This window comes from Macaca nemestrina, chromosome 4, assembly GCF_043159975.1.
Source record: "Macaca nemestrina isolate mMacNem1 chromosome 4, mMacNem.hap1, whole genome shotgun sequence".
NCBI classification, from domain to species: domain Eukaryota; kingdom Metazoa; phylum Chordata; class Mammalia; order Primates; family Cercopithecidae; genus Macaca; species Macaca nemestrina.
In genome coordinates this window covers 21,109,807-21,129,526 of record NC_092128.1, presented here as the reverse complement: position 1 = coordinate 21,129,526, position 19,720 = coordinate 21,109,807, and the positions used below count along the sequence as shown (strand labels likewise).

General features: G+C 43.9%; 1 protein-coding gene across 3 annotated transcripts in view; it reads right to left on the bottom strand.

Moving 5' to 3' along the window:
• Positions 1–19,720, bottom strand: part of LOC105471318 (cAMP responsive element binding protein 3 like 2) — a 128,881-nt gene that overhangs the window by 13,712 nt on the left and 95,449 nt on the right. For all 3 annotated transcript variants that reach the window (XM_071094414.1, XM_011723742.2, XM_011723747.2), the window contains exons 6-8: positions 18,301–18,447; positions 16,328–16,386; positions 13,659–13,727 (exon numbers count right to left, since the gene is read on the bottom strand). In XM_071094414.1, coding sequence (XP_070950515.1) covers positions 13,659–13,727; positions 16,328–16,386; positions 18,301–18,447 — 275 coding nt within the window. The remainder of the gene's footprint in view (positions 1–13,658; positions 13,728–16,327; positions 16,387–18,300; positions 18,448–19,720) is intronic.

Genomic DNA, 19,720 nt, shown 5'->3' with positions numbered 1-19,720 from the left:
AAACGCCTTTGCGGGACAGGCGCTGTGGCTCACGCTTGTAATCCCAGCACTTTGGGAGGCCGAAGTTGGCCAGATCACGAGGTCAGGAGTTCAAGACCAGCCTGGCCAACATAGTGAAACCCCATCTCTACTAAAAATACAAAAAATTAGCTGGGCATGGTGGCAGGCATCTATAATCCCAGTTACTCGGAAAGCTGAGGCAGAATCACTTGAACTCAGGAGGCAGAGGCTGTAGTGAGCTGGGATTGCATCATTGCACTCCAGCCCAGGCAACAGTGCGAGACTCCATCTCAAAAAAAAAAAAAAAAAAAAAAAACCACTCCTATACGGTTCCATCTACATGACATTTTTCCCAGGTATAGTGATTTTAATTTAAGCAACAAAAAGATCATTCATTCTATGAGTTAATATCACTAAATTAAGTTCTATTTAATGTGAAGATTTTTTTTGTACTTAATTGTACATTTTTGTTTGTTTCTGATTATATAGAAGCATGACTGAATGTAGTTTAGAACTGGTTTATATTTAAATGTATTCAGGTACAATTTTTGTTTCTTTTTTTTTTTTCTGGAGATAAAGTCTTGCTCTGTCACACAGGCTGAAGTACAGCGGAGTGATCACAGCTCACTGCAGCCTCAACCTCATGGGCTCTAGCAATCCTCCTGCCTCAGACTCCTGAGTAGCCGGGAGGGAATACAGGCATGAGTCATCATGCCCAGCTAAGTTTTTGTATTTTTTATTTTTTGTAGAGACAGGTCTCACTTTGTTGCCCAGCTCGTCTGGAACTTCTGAGCTCAAAAGATCCTCTCACCTCTGCCTCCCAAAGTGCTGGAATTACAGGCACGAGCCACTTGCGCCCAGCACCATTTTCTTTAAAAGCATTTTGTATGTTTACTTAATGCTGAGAAATACTCAACAGCATAATTACTTTAAATTCTACTTAAAGAAAGTTTGAGCTAAATGGTTCTACGATGCAGCACCTTTCCTTCTTTATGAAGCGTTTTCTCTGTTCTCCCAGGACTTCCCCAGAAAATTCCCTTTCTACCCAACAGCACAGTTGCCTTTTCCTTCTGCACAGCCACTGCCCGAGTGTGCATTCATTCTCACAGTGAGATTTCACTGGTCGGAGCATATATTTGACCGTCTACCACCTGTAATGCCAGCCCCAAAGCCCTCGCTGGGTGCTCCCTGCTGATATCTCTTCAAGTCCTCGGGTAAATTTACAGGTAAGCCCACAGATAAGACCACACGGCACAAACCCTGTCCTCTTACTGCTGGCCACTCTCCATCGTAGGAGCGGGTCTCTCCTTCCTGCTAAGCTATGAAAAGCGGTCTCCTGTTCCCCTGGCCTGCTCAAGAGCTCCTTCTTTAAGTGATGGCTGCCACTTTTCCTGGCACCTCAGTTTTCCACTGGGCACTCCTGCTGCCCGTAAGCTGGTGGCCTCAAGGTGCTGAAGTTTAGCTATGCTCTGGGCATGAGTGGGTTAACGTTTCTCCATCCAGGCTTCAGTCAGTACCTTTCCAGATGGTACCGAAGCACGTTACTTTTGCTCTAAAGTCTTAAGCTGTTCTGAAAGGGGAAGGACCACTCCATTTTTTACCAACAATCCCTATTGACCTGCGGCCAGCCCATACTTCCTCCCTACCCATCCCCTACCCCTTGCCTGGTCCTTAGAGCATGAATAGCTTTAAAAAAAATCCACACAATACTTGGAATCAGTCCTGCCTTCCAATTTCTGGTTGAGATCTCTGGGCCTGGTACCCCTTCCCCTAAGAAGAACAGTCTCCCAGGAGGCTCCCCAGTACCTCCTGAAAACAGACTTGCAGCAGGCCAGATATATCCAAAGCCCCCTGAAAGAATATCTTAGGCTCAAATTGGAATCCCCCTTTTCCCAGTTACAGGTGTGAAGTGCTACAAGTTGGGAAGAAGGACCCTTTAAGACGGGCTGGAGAGAGCAGGGAGGGCTGGTGTTTCCTGACTGCACAGCACTTTGGTTGGCATTCACGGGCATTCGCAGACACATCCTTTCCCAACTCCAGATGATTATATTCTGAATCCACTGCAAATGAAAATGGTTGTTTAATAGTCCCTGATTTCTAACAGTTTATAATCTAACTCTTTAAGATGAGCAAACATGTAGTTTAAAATACACATTTTTAGTGCGAAATGTTGGTGGAAAGCGCGACAGTGACTAATAATGTACTGTTTGCCATTGGTTCTCCTACTGGTGCTGGAGAAAGTAAAAGGAACTGATGGTGGAAATGACAACATGCGCAAGGCCCCGTCAATCAGCAACACTGAGGCATTTCATGCAGTGTTGGATTTTGGATTCAACCAAAATCCAAACAGACTTCGATGATCCAATAAAGTTTGGGAAATTCATACACATCCATACAACAGAAACACTCCTTTTCATCATAAAAAAGAAAATGAACAATGACAGAGTACTGAGTGCCTACTACTTGAGTTCCAGGAACTACATACACTAAAATATTAAATAATCATCTCAAAGTCACGTAACTAATAAGTAGAGGACCTAAGATGTAAACCAAAACCTATCTGACCCCATAGCTTGTGTACATTCCAACGTGGCACAGCATGGTACCCTAATCAATAACCTACTCAAATTAATAATAAAGCATATCTTAAGTATATTTTTCTTAACTCCAGTGACATTATATTGACACCAGCCCAACTGGCAGATATGTCCACCATTAAATATGAAAATATTACTATTAAAAGAGACTAAGCCTTAGATGGAAGAGCCACAATAAAACCCATTCCAATGGCAAGAAGACGCATACTAACAAAATTTCAGTAACAACGACACAGAACCCATCAAGGCAAATGACTATTGTGTGGTATTTTCTCTGGGTACACCAAAGATAAAATGCAGATAATAGATAAAAGAATCAAGGGTACTCCTTGCCTAGTTAAGGTGTCAGGAAGACAAGCCTGGGCTTTATTTAGAAAAATGGAAAATATAAAATCTGTCCCTCTGTCAAGCACCAAAAAAGCTGATGAGATGGCTTTAGAATTGCTAAGCTGATGCATATAGATCAAAACAGGAGGATTGGCTCTAAAGCAAAGACACCTGAGTTTCAATCAGAGGACGACAGATATGTGCCTTTAATCAAGTTAAGTTCTAAGCTTCGGCAGCTACTCAGATGAATTCCCTTGACCACATCAGCTAATGGAATCATGAGAGTATGCTCCCAGGGTAACTCCGGGTTTGCTGAAGCAGATACATCTTTGAAGGGTGCTTGCTGTCTCTTTTCACTGATGACAGATGAGGCCAGCCCTTTTTATGGGAAAGCCTGTGACCTCATAACTGATATGTTGGTTTGAGATGATGTGGCACTTTCTCTGATGTCACTGAAACAGATGTCATTGCCTGCGGCAATGGGAGCTTGGATGACAACCCCCACCCTACTTACATGAAGGGCTGGGTGGAGAAAAGGCAGCCAGCAGATGAAATGGAAAAGTTATTTTTAAACTACAGCTATAAAAAGTCAACCGCAGGACAGATCCAATGGTGCCTACGAAGCTCAGCATAAACTTCCTCTTTATTATTGTATTTTAAATCATCAGTGATCATGCCTAATTATGGCCTTAATGAATTCTTGGGCTTCCGGGAACAAAATCTTAATTTAGAGAAAGGAATACTCTTAGCATACGTTTATCTGGGCCAACAGATTTTTCACAACTTGTTAAATTGGAGTGTCCAACACTTGATTGAAAATGTGGATTCTGTCCTGTGGTGAGATGTAAAAATAAACTCAGTGGCTATCCTCATGCAGTTCCTTGCAAAAGAGCAGTCGAAAGCAGCTGCCAGCCTTGCCCAAAATAAACCATCACCCTATATCTTGGGAGGCATCAAAGGAAATGGGGCAAAACATTCAGAAGCATCCAAGAGTGGGAGACACAATCTTACAATAACTGGGAAATGCATCAACAGTCTCGTGTTTTCTTTGTCTTTGGTTTAATTTTGCTTTTTGTATGTGTTTCCTTATTTGCGAAAGAAAGAATGAGAACAGTCATACAGGTATTGAATGTTGGACTTTGAACATTCAGGAACCTAATTTCTCACTGGAGTCAGAAACCAGGACCAGGGGAAAAAAACAAAAAGTGGTGGTTCCCAATTATTTGCTGTGTTGGGAGCTTCAACTTAGGCCCTCTCTGTAGATATACTTTCATCAAATCTTGTAACACAGCTTAGAAATGGAACTCTCTGGGAAGTGGTGTGTGCAGGTGCACATATTGTAAACTATTCCCTGGGTATATCACCCACCTTCTGAGATGAAGGAACTTTTTCACAGCCTTATGGAAGCACCTAGAGCAATAACTTCCAAATTCCAAACCATGAACCATTCGTGAGTTTGTGAAATCAATTGGGTTGTGACTGGTATATGTTTTTAATGAAATGGAATCAAACAGAATACACAATATCAGAGGGCACTGTATGCCGTAAAGAACTATCGATTTGTGCAGCATTCATATTAGTGAGGTGTATGTGTATACGCACATGTTCGTGTGGTATGTCTGGTGTGCCACTGACACTGCATAAACTAAAATAATTGTACAATCCAAAAAGCTTGAGTGTCACTTATCTAGAGCACACAATAAAAAAACAAACAAACAAACAAAAAAAAACCACAGAACTTGGCCAGGCATGGTGGCTCATGCCTGTAATCCCAGCACTTTGGGAGGCTGAGGTGAGCGGATCACTTGAGGTCAGGCATTCGAGACCAGCCTGGCCAACATGGCAAAATCCCGTCTCTACTAAAATACAAAAATTAGCCAGGCGTGGTGGTGTGTGCCTGTAGTCCCAGCTACCTGGGAGTCTGAGGAACAAGAATCGCTTGAACCCGGAAGGCGGAGGTTGCAGTGGGCCAAGATGATGCCACTGCACTCCAGCCTGAGTGACAGAGTGAGACTCCATCTCAAAAAAAGACAAAACTCAAGCGACGATCAGGTGGCCTAATGATGGAAGAGGTGAGCATCCATGTCCTTCTGAGGCAAAATCCCCCCTGAATCCCTTCCCACCCCACTTGAGTCACATGTAGAGTTAGTGCCTGGGAGATTCTGAGGTGAGGAGGGCGTGTCCAACAGCTGAAACCTCTACCTCAAAGTCCCGGGATGGACGGCAGGGAGGTGGCCGGATACAATGTTAATAATTACAAGTTCTACACATTTCATAAGGATATGTAAGGAAAATCATGAACAATCTCAAAGACTTTTAAATACTAAAGTGTGTCATACACAAAAGACAACCATATCAGCTCAGACTCCTAAACCTTGAGTAAATACCTATGTTTACAGTCTTTTACTTAAGTTTTGAAGGCTGTTCATGGGGCTCTGGCCTAAAAGAAAAAAAAGGGGGTATAAATTTTCTCCTTTTTCTTCCTGTGTTAATTGCTACATTACAAGAGGCTCCTTGATTTTGCAGGAAGCAGAGGGCATTTCTGAAATGCTAGATTACCTCCCGACCCAGGAACAAACACTGGCCGAGGAACAAAACCTGAGGCTGTGGAATTTTGAACTTTACACTAAATTACACTAAAACGCCTTTCTCATCTCTCTGGGGAACATAGTTTAGTGCCCAATAATCCTTTGAAGTTTGAAATATTTCCACGTGAAAAGAAAGTTCATACTCTTCGCACAACCAGAAATTAGAGATAATGGAGAAACGAAAAGTGAATTAAAACCAAGGTAAAAGTGTATAGTAGAGGAACTTGGGTCATTTATCAGTCCTCAAATAGCTTCTCTGTGTGCAGCTGGGGGTGGGTTCAGCCAGTTATTGTCAGTCTAAGAGAGAAGAGATGAACCCACACACAGAAAACCGTAATAGTGTGTAGGGAACAAATACACAAAATTAGTGCAAACAGACACAGCTGTGTGGGCTAAACAAACAGACCAGGAGAGCCAGAATCCAGTCAAAGCCCAGTAAACTTGGCTGGAAAGACCTTTAACAGGAACCATATAGAGATTTTCAAGAACAAGAAAAGTAGAGTTAAAGACTATAGCTAAGAGGAAGATCAAAGAGAAAGATTAAAGAATTCTTATTTCTGATAACAATAGAGATAAATGTCAGGCAAGCATGTCCCTTACTTGTGAGGTCCGAGGAAAGTGTACAAATGAAGTCCCCATGCCACACATCTTAAGGTTTCTCCTTGCCTTACTCCAAGCCAAACAACCCAACACCTGCTCCTTCCGGCTCCCTCTATGGCCAGGTTTGAACTAGAATTCTTGGACTTCCCAGGGCTGCTTGCCAAAATGTGGTAGTATAAGCAGAACTACCCCAGGCCTCAGCCTGCTCCACTCCATTGGAGAGAGACAGTCTCTTGGGTCTTCTTGTGTTCCTATACATTCTGCTGGGGATGCCAAGATGGAAAGGCTCTCACTGCTCTTTTATGATGGGCCACCTCTCAAGGTTGTTATGAAGCTGGTAACCTGAACAGATGAGGTAATGTCTCTCTCTGGGCAAGAAGCAGGCTTATTGATTGCTTGCTATAAAAGCAGTGGATTCTCCAAGCTCAGGCTTCCTTAGCTGTGACACAATCCCCACTGAGAGCACAGCATCCACCCGGATCTGTCCTGGCTCCTGGGGGCAAGGAGAACTGATACATATACGCTTACGCTCATACTGCCTGCTGAGCAATACAGTCCTTTGTCTCTGACCCAGGAATCGCATGTCTTCTACAAATAAGGCTAAATTGAATCCCAGAGCTGACATATTGTGAAGGATATCATGCACACACGAGCCCTGGTTCAAACTCTATATGCAGCCCTCACAAAGAGCTGTCTCTGTCTACCCCACTGGCTTCATTGGTGCCCGCTGGTCCCCAGGTTTGCCCTTCAGAGAACAGATTTGGAGTAGAAGTCCACATAGGCCCTGGAAATGAGCTAAGACCTTTGGACAGGGAATTCCAAGATCCTAGGTAGTAGGGTAAGTTCTAGAGGGCTAGGGTGAGAACTCCAGATGGACGCATCCCTTTGTTCCTGCCAACTACGCATCCCATGGAGGGGGACATGGCTAAAGGACAGCCAGCACAGGGCCCTCTAGAACACTGAGTCCAAATCAAGGGCCCTTGTGTCTAGGTCTAAAGTTGGCTCTTGCTGGGGCAAGGTCCTTGAAGGAGCAAGAGGCACAGCAGCAAGAGAAACCGAAGTAGGGCCAGTTCAAAAGTTAAGTGACCAAGTTCTCACCCCCTTCTAGCTCTAAATGTTTAGATGACTTTAACCCCACCAGGCCTCAGTTTCTCCTTCTGTAAAATAAAGTGATTAGCAGTTCAATACAATGATGTCTAAGGTGTAAATCAAGTCTAAGCTCCTACAATTCTACAAATCCATGCTCAAGGAGAGAGGCTGCGGCTCACAGCCCTGAAGAAGCCTGATAACAAAATAAGTAATAAATGGAGCAAACTGAGCCACAAACGCCTACAAGTGATGGGCCGGCCAGTGTATGTGCATCACTTGTGCAGAAGAAAACTATACCAGTGGGAAAAAATGACAAGATTTCTTAGGGATGAGACCAGGGTGGGGCCATCCAGAGAGCTTGCAGCTTAGAGAGGTGCATTCACTTAGAAAAGCCAGAAGGATTCTCTAGCAGCCACACACGGGCACTGCCCAGACACTGGCAAGTGAAAATGTATTTCTTGATGGAGCACAGGAAGGAGGGCCCCCTGGGAAACCATCTCACTCCCATCTTACACATTTCCTGATAGCATGCAATTAGCGGATCACCTCAGCAAAGGAAGTGTGAAGGTGCTTTCACACACTTCAGCTCTGTTCCGAGAGGCTCCCAGAGAAACACCGAAGAAAGATGAAGAGGACTTCCTCATCTCTCCCAGCCCTGTCCTCTTCCAGTTCCCATGGCTCAGATAAAAGGTCTTTTCACCTAGAAATCAGTAATAGGCTAGGTGGCTGCCGCTGAGTCCAGTACAAAAAAAAAGAAAGAAAGAAAAACTAACTCAGGATTGACTCATAATTGGAGCACAAATTTTCATCTGGGTAGATGGGAAAGTCCCCTGTGGGGTATTGTATAGGAGTGGAAAAAAAGTAAAGAGGTATCATTTTCTTCCATTTGGTCAGTGATGAAACAGCCACTCCCCTTCCCTGCCATGCCATGCCACGCCACATGAAACAATGGCCCCCAAGGCCTCTCCACTCCCCATTTCTGGTGACCCAGGATCCTGTTCACTTATCAAAGTTGTTCTACTTCCATCCAGCTGCCTCTGAAGGATGATAATATGAGAAGCACCAACAGGAACACACACACAGGTGTGCATCCCCCAGCCCAGCCCTGCACACAGCTCAAACACCGGTCACCTGCATGGGGCGATGTGAGTAAAGGGGTCCCGACGTCTTCCCTTGCCCAGCGCCCCAATCACCAGTTCCCCATGGCTGGCTCTAGGGCAGGGCATTGCCAATGCTTACATCAGTCATTCTGGTTAGCGTGGTGTTCTCTGAGTACCACAGAGGCCCTTGGCAGAAAACAAAGAGAAAGGGGGAAGAGCAGTCAGAGGAAGTCTAGGTCCATTCCCCCTGTTTGAGTGAGGCAGCCCTGCTTTTATTTACTTCCCTCTCGAGCCAAAATACATTAAAAGCTACTGATTTTGTTTGTCTGTTTGTTTTGAGATGGAGTTTTGCTCTTGTTGCCCAGGCTAGAGTGCAATGGCGCAATCTCAGCTCACCGCAACCTCCGCCTCCCAGGTTCAAGTGATTCTCCCGCCTCAGCCTCCTGAGTAGCTGGGATTACAGGCACACGCCACTATGCCCAGCTAATTTTGTATCTTTAGTAGATACGGGGTTTCTCCATGTTGATCAGGCTGGTCTTGAACTCCCAACCTCAGGTGATCCACCAGCCATAGCCTCCCAAAATGCTGGGATTACAGGCGTGAGCCACCGCGCCCAGCCTTAAAAGCTACTGGTCTTATATGACCTTAGGAGGTCCCTGCTACAATTATCTGTGGGAAGATCACAGATGAATCCATTGCCAGCCATTACTACCATAAAAGTTTTGTCCACGAGGAGAGGTGAGTCTTGAAGAGGTAGAAATGGGAGAAGAAGCCAAACGGAGCCACTGCACTCCTAGAGTCAAGGGAAGGCACAGAGTACAGGGAAGGAGGCCAAGGGGAAGAGGAACATCAACACACTTGTCCTGCTTTGTAAGTAAAGTAAGCCAGACAAAGACAAATACTGTATAGTATCACTTACACCTAAAAAAAAAAAAATAAGTCAAACTCACAGAAACAAGAGAATAGAAAGGTGGTCACCAGGGGCTGGGAGTGGGAGAACTGGTCAAAGAGTACAAAGTTTCAGTTATAAGGTAAATACATTCTGAGGATCTACTGTACAGCATGGTGACTAGAATTAAAAATGCCATATCATATACTTGAAATGTGCTAAGAGAGTAGCTCTTAAGCATTTGCACCAAAAAGAAAAAAGAAAGGTAACTATGTGAAGTGATGGATGTGTTAATTAGCCTGATTGTGATAATCATTTCACAATATACACATACATCAACTCGTTACATTGTATACTGTAAAAATATGCAATTTTGTCAATTATACCTTAATAACACTGACAACACATAAACAAACAAAAAACTTTCCCTGCTTTAACAGGTGGCTAAACTAGCCCTGGTCACATTTAGTTACAGCAGCCTATCAGGGAAGGCTAAAGATCCCAATAGCATGAAGCAGGTTATTATTATTATTATTATTTGAGATGGAGTCTTGCTCTGTCACCCAGACTGGAGTGCAATGGCACAATCTCGGCTCACTGCAACCTCTGCCTCCCAGGTTCAAGTGATTCTCCTGCCTCGGTCTCCCGAGTAGCTGGGATTATAGGCATCTGCCACCATGCCTGGATAATTTTTGTATTTTTAGTAAAGATGGGGTTTCACCATGTTGGATCTCTGACCAACAGGTGATCCACCTGCCTTGGCCTCCCAAACTGCTGGGATTACAGTGGTGAGCCACTGCACCTGACCAAGGTAGATTATTTTTAATGGTGAGTCAAAGATCCTGTAGAAATGTATGAGAATATGTCCAGTGTTTTGTTATGTGGAAATAGTTCTTAACAAAGAAGTATGCACAATATAAATACGTACACATAAAATATTCCAAAACATAAAGACAGTTCTGAGTGAAAGGATTCTATTTTTTTCTACATTATTTTTACAAGGAGCACATATTATGTATGCATCTTCCTTAAGTCTGAAACATATGATAAACAAGTAAAACTATATCAAACTAAGAAGCTTCTGTACAACAACAACAAAAAACAATTAACAAAATGAAAAGGCACCCCACAGATTGGGAGAAAATGTTTGCAAACCATATAAACCATGAGGGGTTAATATTAAAAATATATAAGGAATTCATACAACTCAACAGCAAAAACAAAAACAAAACCCAATTTTTAAAAATGGGCAAAGAACCTGAATAGACACGTCTCTAAAGAAAACATAAAAATGGTCAACTGGTATATGAAAAGGTGCTCACTGACACTAGTCGTCAGAGAAACACAAATCAAAACCTTACATGATATCACTTCACATCTGTTAGTACAATCATTATAAAAAAGACAAGGCGTGACCAGTGTTGGAAAGGGTGTGGAGAAAAGGACCCTTCCACACTGCTGGTGGTAATGTAAATTAGTAAAACCATTATGAAAAACAGTGTAGAGGTTCCTCAAAATATTAAAAACAGAACTCGCATATAAGCCAGCAATCCCTCTGCTGGTATATACCCAAAGACAATGAAATCAGCATCTTATAGAGTTACCTGTGCACCCATGTTCGTTAATGATGAAGAGTCTCGCTTTACAAAAATATTCTGCTAATAACTGGAGGAGAAACGATAGAATTCTACAAGGCTACTTTCAAACCCCTAATGTATTGATCTCTCTAGTTAATAAGTGTACATTGTTGAGAACCAAATACGCAAATTTTATGTTCCTTCTGATAGAGGCGTGTAGTGGAACCTATGACGAATTCTTACCGAAAACTGAAACCAAACAAAGTAGAGTCTGTAGTGGGCGTAGGACTATGCTAACAGACACCGCAAGGATACTACAAGTAAACGAAGACCACGGAAGACTCTATAGGACAACTGACTCGGCCTTTACTAGATAACAGCAAAGACATTCAAGAGAACGTACAGACAAAAAGATATAATGGACGGATCAAACAGTTTGAACACATGGCCCTTATTTGGATATCTGACTCAAACAAGCAAACAAAAATGAAAATGTGCAAGGAGGGAGGAAAGGAGGGAGGGGGGATGAAGGGAGGAAGGAAAGAGAAAGGAAAGGAAAGGAAGGAAAAAAGAAAGGAAGGAAGGGAAGGAAGAAATGAAGAAAAAGAAGAAAAAAGAAAAAGAAAAAAGAAAGAGAAAGAAAAGAGGAGGGAAGGAAGGGAAGGAAGGGAGGGAGGGAGGGAGGGAGGGACGAACGAACAAGCAGCACAGTCCACCTGCAGAGGAGAGGAGAGACTGCCCAGGCAAGGTGGTGGATCGGTCCTTCTCCCTCACACAGCCCGACTTTGCCCCCAGCACATCCCTGCTGTGCCTCTGCTGCCCCCATGTGGCCGAGGGAAGAGCTGACACTGAGGCTGTAGAGGACGAAACCTGAACGCGAACTCCAAGGAGGTCTTTGACAGATTGCTCTTCCCTTTTCACGAATTCCTGGCCGGGATTTGTCCCACCCACTTAGGAACATGGGACTGCTGCAGGAGCAAGTGCCAGGATGGGTGCCGGGATATCTGCTCAGAATGCTAAAAACTTGGATACAGATGCTGGCTGGGCAGGATCCAGAGAACCAGAGCCGCCTCAGGCAATCCCCCCAGGGGAGAGGAAGTGGAGATAAAAAGAGAGGAAGCTCCAGGAGACCAACGGCCAAAGGCAAGCAGTGAAACCAGCTCCCTTGCCTCCTGAGATCAAGGTAATGCCAAGCTAAGTTGGTGGCGCTTCCTCCCTTCGGGCAGTCTGTCTTACAGAGCACTTGCGGTGAACTGTCCCTGACTGCTCTCTGAGCACACGTTCCCAGAAATGCAGAGAAAATTTCAGGGGGATCCCACTGATGGTAGTTTTAGCTTATGTCTATATTAGCCAGCTTTTTGAGCAACAAACCATAAAGAATCAGGAAATGGGAATTAAATTCATTTGTTATTATCAAATAACATGAAAAGAGATTTAAACTGATCCCTTAATATTTGCACAACTGTTACTGGGCATTAATGCTGACCCTTAATCTGATTAAATTTTTGTTTACCCAGTAAGTTCATTTTTCTCTGCTTAATTTGTTGGATCTCTAACACTCAGGGTGACAGGAGTCTCTGACTAAGAAATAATTGTCACAGCACAGGTACGTATCACGTGTGCACATGAACACATACATTCTGGATGAAACTCCCCAAAAGCCAGTTTCTTAACCCTGCACTTTCACCCCTTCCTCTTGCGTATGACCCAGACATAAACCTCCATATACTCCTCCTATACTGAGACTCCAGAGCCAGACCACCTGGGTTCAAATGCAGCTTTAGCATTTACTGTGTGACCTTGGACAAATCACCTAAACTTTCTGAGTTTCAGTTACCTCCTCTATATAGTGAGGATGATAATAATGGCACCTCATAGGGCTAAATGAGTTCATAGCTGTAAAGTGCTTAAAACAGCACTTGGCACAGTAAGTGCCAGAGGAATTTATCAACTTGGTACCATTATAATTTTTGTAAAATGGGTTTGAAATGCAATTAATTAACAAACTAGTTAATTTTTAAAAACAAATTTAAAAAACAATTTTCAGCTGGGCACAGTGGCTCTGACATGTAATTCCAGCATTTTGGGAGGCCAAGGGGGGTGGATCATGAGGTCAGGAGATTGAGACCATCCTGGCCAACATGGTGAAACCCCATCTCTACTAAAAAAAATACAAAAATTAGCCGGTCGTGGTAGCACATGCCTGTAGTCCCAGCTGCTTGGGAGGCTGAGGCAGGAGAATCACTTGAACCCGGGAGGCAGAGCTTGCAGTGAGCCGAGATCATGCCACTGCACTCTAGCCTGGGTGACAGAGCAAGACTCCATCTCAAAACAAAGAAAAAAAAACACCAATGATTTTCTCTTTTTTTAAACTAGTAAGTATCATTTGCTACTAAAATTGGATTATAACGAAGTGGCCAGTGCCTCCTTGTTCACCTCTAAATTTTGATGTCATTTTCAGGAGAATCAGGCTTGTTGATCTTATTCTCCTCTAAGCCTCTTTTTTAACCCCCTAGTAATAGTCCTTGTCATGATCACCTTCTTCTTCAATGCTATATCATTTAGGAAAAGAATATGCATGTATGTGTACATGTGTGTGCATGTGTGTGCATATGAGAGTATGTCCATGTGTATTGAGGATGTGAATATGACAGCATGTGTGCATATGTGTTTGTGTGTGAGAGAGTAGCACGTGTGCATGCGTGTGTGCATATGTGTGTGTGTAGCAGGAGCGGGTGGGTAGAGTTTGGCCATGCTGAGCATCTCAGCACATCTGCACTTTCACTGTGACCTCCTTTACTTTTCTTCCATCCCTGGTTCTGGATTCTATCCTCTTTCTTCCCCACCTTCCATTTGGCAGCACGATCAGCTCTCAGCCCAGTGACACTTACCTGTTAGTGTTCTCTAAAACCTCTACCTTCTTCCGAAGCTCCAAGTTCTCAGTTGAACAAGACTCCACTCTACAAAAGAGGGAGAAAGAAGAAAATTATTATCCATAGAGCAAACACTAAGCCAGGAGCTAGGGTAGGTGGGGATGAGGAAAATGAGGGTTGGGGGGATCTGCTACTCCATGGAAGTGTGGGAAAGTATGGAAAGAAGGACGAAGAGACTTAAGAAAAAAAAAAATTGGCCGGGTGTGGTGGCTCACGCCTATAATCCCAGCACTTTGGGAGGCTGAGGCAGGCGGATCATGAGGTCAGGAGATCAAGACCATCCTGGCCAACACGGTGAAACCCTGTCTCTACTAAAAATACAAAAATTAGCTGGGCATGGTGGCATGCCCAGCTACTCGGGAGGCTAAGGCAGGAGAATCGCTTGAACCTGGGAGTCGGAGGTTGCAGTGAGGCAAGATAGCCACTGCACTCCAGCCTGGTGACAGAGAGAGACAAGAAAGAAAGGAAAGAAAGAGGAAGGAAGGAAGGGAGGGAGGGAGGGAGGGAGGGAGGGAGGGAGGGAAAGGAAGGAGAGAGAGAGAGAGAGAGAGAGAGAAAGAAAAGAAAGAAGAAAAGGAGCTGGGGCCAGGCATAGTGGCTCATGCCTGTAATCTCAGCACTTTGGGAAGCTGAGGCAGGCAGATCACTCAAGACCAGCCTGGCCAACATGGTGAAATCCCATCTCACTAAAAATGCAAAAATTAGCTGGGCATGGTGGTATGTGCCTGTAATCCCAGCTACTTGGAAGACTGAGGCAGAAGAATCACTTGAACCTGGGAGGCAGATTGCAGTGAGCCAAGATCATGCCACTGTACTCCAACCTGGGCCACAGAGTGAGACTCCGTCTCAAAAAAAAAAAAAAAAAGAGGGAGCTGAGTGACAAGTGCCTGAATAATGCAAGATGAATAGGGACGGTATAAAATATGACCCTCTTTTAGGGTGTTACAACCCTCTTTCCTCTCACCTCCTCCCTAGTGTTCTCAATGCCCATCATACTTCTCCCTCTATACTACAATGATCTGGACACTCCCGGCTACACTCTTACCAGGACTGATAAGAAGTGAAGAGACTTAAGCAAAGGGCAGGACAAGAGGGAGGACAAGAGCCCAGGACAAGGAATCCCGGTGCTGGGGCACACATGCCCAAAAGAGACAGTAAAGAGATTTTCATAGAAACATCTTAACCCTGGATGCCCATAGAAAACGGGGGACAGCATGGAACTACAGTCATCCCATTGTATTCGGGGGGGATTAGTTCCAGAACTCCCCATAGATATCAAAATCTCCAATGCTCAAGTCCTTGATATACAATGGTGTAGTATTTGTATATAACCTTTACATATCCTCCAGTATATGTTAATCATCTCTAGGTTATTTATAATACCAAACACAATATAAATACTATGTAAATATGTGTTATCTTGCATTTATAGTTGTATTAATTTTTGTTGAAGTGTTTTTTTTTTTTATTATTATTGAGTTGTTTGGTTTTGGTTTTTTGAGACAGAGTCTCACTCTATCATCAAGGCTACAGTGCAGTGGCACAATCACAGCTCACTGCAGCCTCAACTTCCTGGGCTCAAGTGATTCTCCCCTCTCAGCCTCCTGAGTAGCTGGGACCACAGATGTGCACCACCATGCCTGGCTAATTTTTTTTTTATTTTTTAGGGGGTCTGGCTACATTGCCCAGGCTGGTCTTGAACTCCTGAACTCAAGCAATCCTCTCACCTTGGCTTCCCAAAGCACTGGGATTACAAGAATGAGTCATCACACCCAGCCTATTGAGGTTTTTTTCTGAATATTTTAGACCCATGGTTGGTTGAATCTGAGGACGCGGAACCCCCAGATATGGAGCGCTGACTATGCTTAATGCTACATTACCAGTACTTAAGTCAGGTGATAGAAGCACTAGACTTTAAATAGTAACTTCGAGAAACAGCCAGGAACCACCAGCCACTCCCTTCCCCAGATCCACATGAAGTTCATTCCTGGGTCTGGGGCCTCATGCCCATCTTAAAAAGGTCTTAAGTTTGTTAGCTGAAGAACTAACTTCTAGGGCTAAGACAAAACTGTATTTAATTCCTCTTTTTCTAACAGCCCGCCTGATGTTATAGACTTTTTAAAAGAACAAAGATTGCCTTCAAGTGTTTTTGCAAAAAAACATGAATTGTAGTGGCTGGAAAATAAAGGCCGCCAACCTGACATCTTTCTTTCCCTGCGTGCCCTCTCTAGAGCGTGAGGGAATTTGGCCAATGCGGGCTGATTAAGTAGCACTGCTCCTTTCGGCTAAAACAGGGTTTCTCCTGCTAGGAGTTTCAGGAATGTGCAGGAATGTTAATATTTGTACGTGTTAGAAAGGAAGTCTCTGAGGACTCCGGGGTCCTGGCTGGCTGTGGTGTGATTCAAACACCTACTAAGGTGCTTTTACTTCTTTCTTGCTTTATTATAGACATCTCCTCCAAATAACCACTAGGTGGCAGGCAAAATATAGCTGATAAACCACCGGGTTTCCAAGGTGGCCAGAAAGAGGAATTGAACTGCTTCTCCCCGATTCACCACACACCCACATTTCTCAGTGCATATTGCCCGTACTGCCCGATGAACACAACAGTTTGCCAGCAGGCTTACTTTTTCTCCAGGCTGTCCATGTATTCTTTCTTCTTTCTCCTACTTTCTTGGGCAGAAATCTGAGAGAGAGGGGTGGGAGGAGAATGATTAACTTCCAGCTCTGTGAGTAAACCAGTTAAGACAGGAGGTGGTTAGTGTAGAAGTCACTAAAGCCCCACTCACTTCTGCAAGCTGCTTGCCATTTGTTTAAGCTGCTGGTTCATCAACTAGTCACCTATTCTGTCCTCCTGGGTTTCCAGCTGCCAAACTCACACCTACTTTCCTACAAAGTAGGCCCCCAGTAAAATGGACACTGAGTGGCCAGGCACGGTGGTTCACGCCTGTAATCCCAACAGTTTGGGAGGCTGAGGTGGGTGCATCACTTGAGGTCAGGAGTTCGAGACCAGCCTGGCCAATATGGTGAAACGCCGTCTCCATTAAAAATACAAAAAAATGGCTGGGCGCAATGGCTCACGCCTGTAATCCCAGCACTTTGGGAGGCCAAGGCGGGTAGATCACCTGAGGTCAGGAGTTTAAGACCAGTCTGGGCAACATGGTAAAACTCATCTCTACTAAAAATACAAAATTTAGCTGGGCGCGGTGGTGCATGCTTGTAATCCCAGCTACTTGGGAGGCTGAGGCAAGAGAATCCCTTGAGCCCGGGAGGCAGACGTTGCACAGAGCCGAGATTGTGCCATTGCACTCCAGCCTAGGTGACAGAGTGAGACTCCGTCTCAAAACAAAAAACAAAAACAAAAAAATTAGCCAGGCATGGTGGCGCACATCTGTGGTTCCAGCTGCTTGGGAAACTGAGGTAGAAGAATCACTTGAACCTGCGAGGCAGAGGTTGCAGTGAGCTGAGATCACGTCACTACACTCCAGCCTGGGTGACAGAGTGAGACTCTGTATCAAAAAAAAAAAAAAAAAAGAAAGAAAGAAAGAAAAGAAAAGAAGAGAAGAGAAAAAAATGGACACTGAGTAAGGAGCCAGGCCAGAACATGTAGCTCACAAACCATCAGTGTGGTCTCAGATAAGTGAGTTTAAGTGAGTTTAACTCCCGGACCTCTGCTGGCTGAACTACATCTATAAAATAAGACAGCTGGGGCTTGGTCATACATCAACTTGCTGCTGGTTCTGCGCATGGATAGAGTGACACTAAGCTCTTGTCTTCCTTCCCTCTTTGCCCCCACCCTCCCGGTAGGCCTGTGCCTCAGCCATCCCCCTGGTTTTCATCAGCCCTGCTCAGCACTGAGTGGCCCAGGGGTAGGACACTACTGAGTCCAAATACAGACCAGCAAACTGCAGAAGTTTTGTAATCACTAAACCCTACAAGAAAAAAAAAATTAACCAAGCACTCTCAATGTATCTGTATTATATATACAATATACATATATGCTGTATTTTTATATATATAATACATATATAATATATAATACATATATAATATGTAATACATATAATACATATATAATATATAATACATGTATATATACAATACATATATAATACATATATAATATGTAATACATATATAATATATAACATATAATACATATATAATATATAATACATATATAATATATAATATATAACATATATAATACATATATAATATATATAATACATATATATGTCTACTAGAGGAAACTATTGTATATATCATAAGCCCAAAATTTAAAAGGCTGAGATTTTAAAGAAAAACTACATGGAAATTCTAATAGCTTCCTCCCACCCCTGAATGTATCATCGTGGGCACCAAGGAGGTAGACACTGATTTGGGAGTCTGCTGGCCTCAAGAGGGATGGGATGGGCTAGAGGAAGAGAGGGGCACGTGGTGAGGATGCTCCTCCCAGGGCCTAGGGAAGGGAGGGGCTTGGCCTTGGTCTCTGCCATGGGATGGGGTAGTGCTGGTCATTGGGAAGGCAGGGAAGGGGATGCTGACTCGATTCTGCTCGTGTCTCTGCTCTAGAAGTGCCTAGATTTGAAAGGCTCACCTTATTCTTGATCTTCCGCCGAATTTTCTTCAGGGCCTTCTCCTCTGATTTTGACAGGGGCAATTTGGTGGGGATGGGATAGCCCTCAGCGATCAGGGTCCTCTTTTCCTCCTCTGTCAGGACCAGAGGGCCTGATCCCTGCAGTTTCTGTGCAGACCAAGGAGCAGAAAAGGGTCAAAGAAAAAGAACTGGGACCACTGAAGAATAGCCTCCCGATGGGGTGATGAGAATCTGTTACAATGTCTTACAGAAGGCTCTGGGACAAGGATGCCCCACCTGCTTTGGATGATAGATGGGTATTTTGAAGGGCATGGGAAGATGGGGAAGACACTCCCATGTGAGTGTTATAACCTAGGGGTTATAATTCAAGGAAAAGAATAAAGAAACCTCCACCCATTGTTTCCCAGGAAGCACCCCGCTCGCTAAAACATGAAAAGAAAAAGTAGAGAAATCATTTCCCACATCCCTAGAGATTTCCTGGCCTTGGAGTGATGAAGGATTCATTTGCAGCCCTGCTTTGTACAACAGTTTTGTTGTTCTCCTTCTGAAAATGCAATTTTATAAGGTGCTCTCTACACACCAGGAGTCACTTCTCCACTTTTAGCTAAGGGTGCAGAGCACCCAGGGACACACCTGCAGACTCTTTCCATAGAAGCCTCTGGCTTTAGCAGTCTCAGACTGTCCATCAGCAATGAAGACAAGAACAGTAGCCCATCTCATGGACCCCACAGTAGAATGGCGTGTTTATAATTAATCAGAGTCCCTATTGCATTTTAGCTCCATACTAAATGCCATGGAGGACTATCTCTCAAGTAGCTTGTGATCAAGACTGTGAGACTGAATTGATACCCATGAAAGGATAAGAGTAATTAAATGCTAAACTGTACTCTTAGCGGATATGGTTTGGCTCTGTGTCCCCACCCAAATCTCATTTTATTGCTCCCATAATTCCCACGTGTTGTGGGAGGGACCCAGTGGGAGATGACTGAATTATGGGGTGAGTCTTTCCCGTGCTGTTCTTGTGAGAGTGAATGACTCTCACAAGATCTGATGGTTTTAAAAAACCGGAATTGCACTGTATAAGCTCTCTCTTTCCCTGCTGCCATCCATGTAAGACCTGACTTGCTCCTCTTTGCCTTCCACCATGATGGTGAGGCTTCTCTAGCCACATGGAACTGTAAGTCCAATTAAACCTCTTTCTTTTGTAAATTGCCCAGTCTCGGGTATGTCTTTATCAGCAGCATGAAAATGAAATAATACATTAGCTAAAGGTGCACTAAAAATTTGAAGTAAGAGAACAGTGCTATGAGCTGTGTAATCAGGAAAGGTTTAGGGCAGGAGATGAGATTTGAATTGGGCCTTCTGAAAGAAAGGGGATGATTTACATAAGAGAGAGGAGTGCATTCTAAGCAAAAGGCAG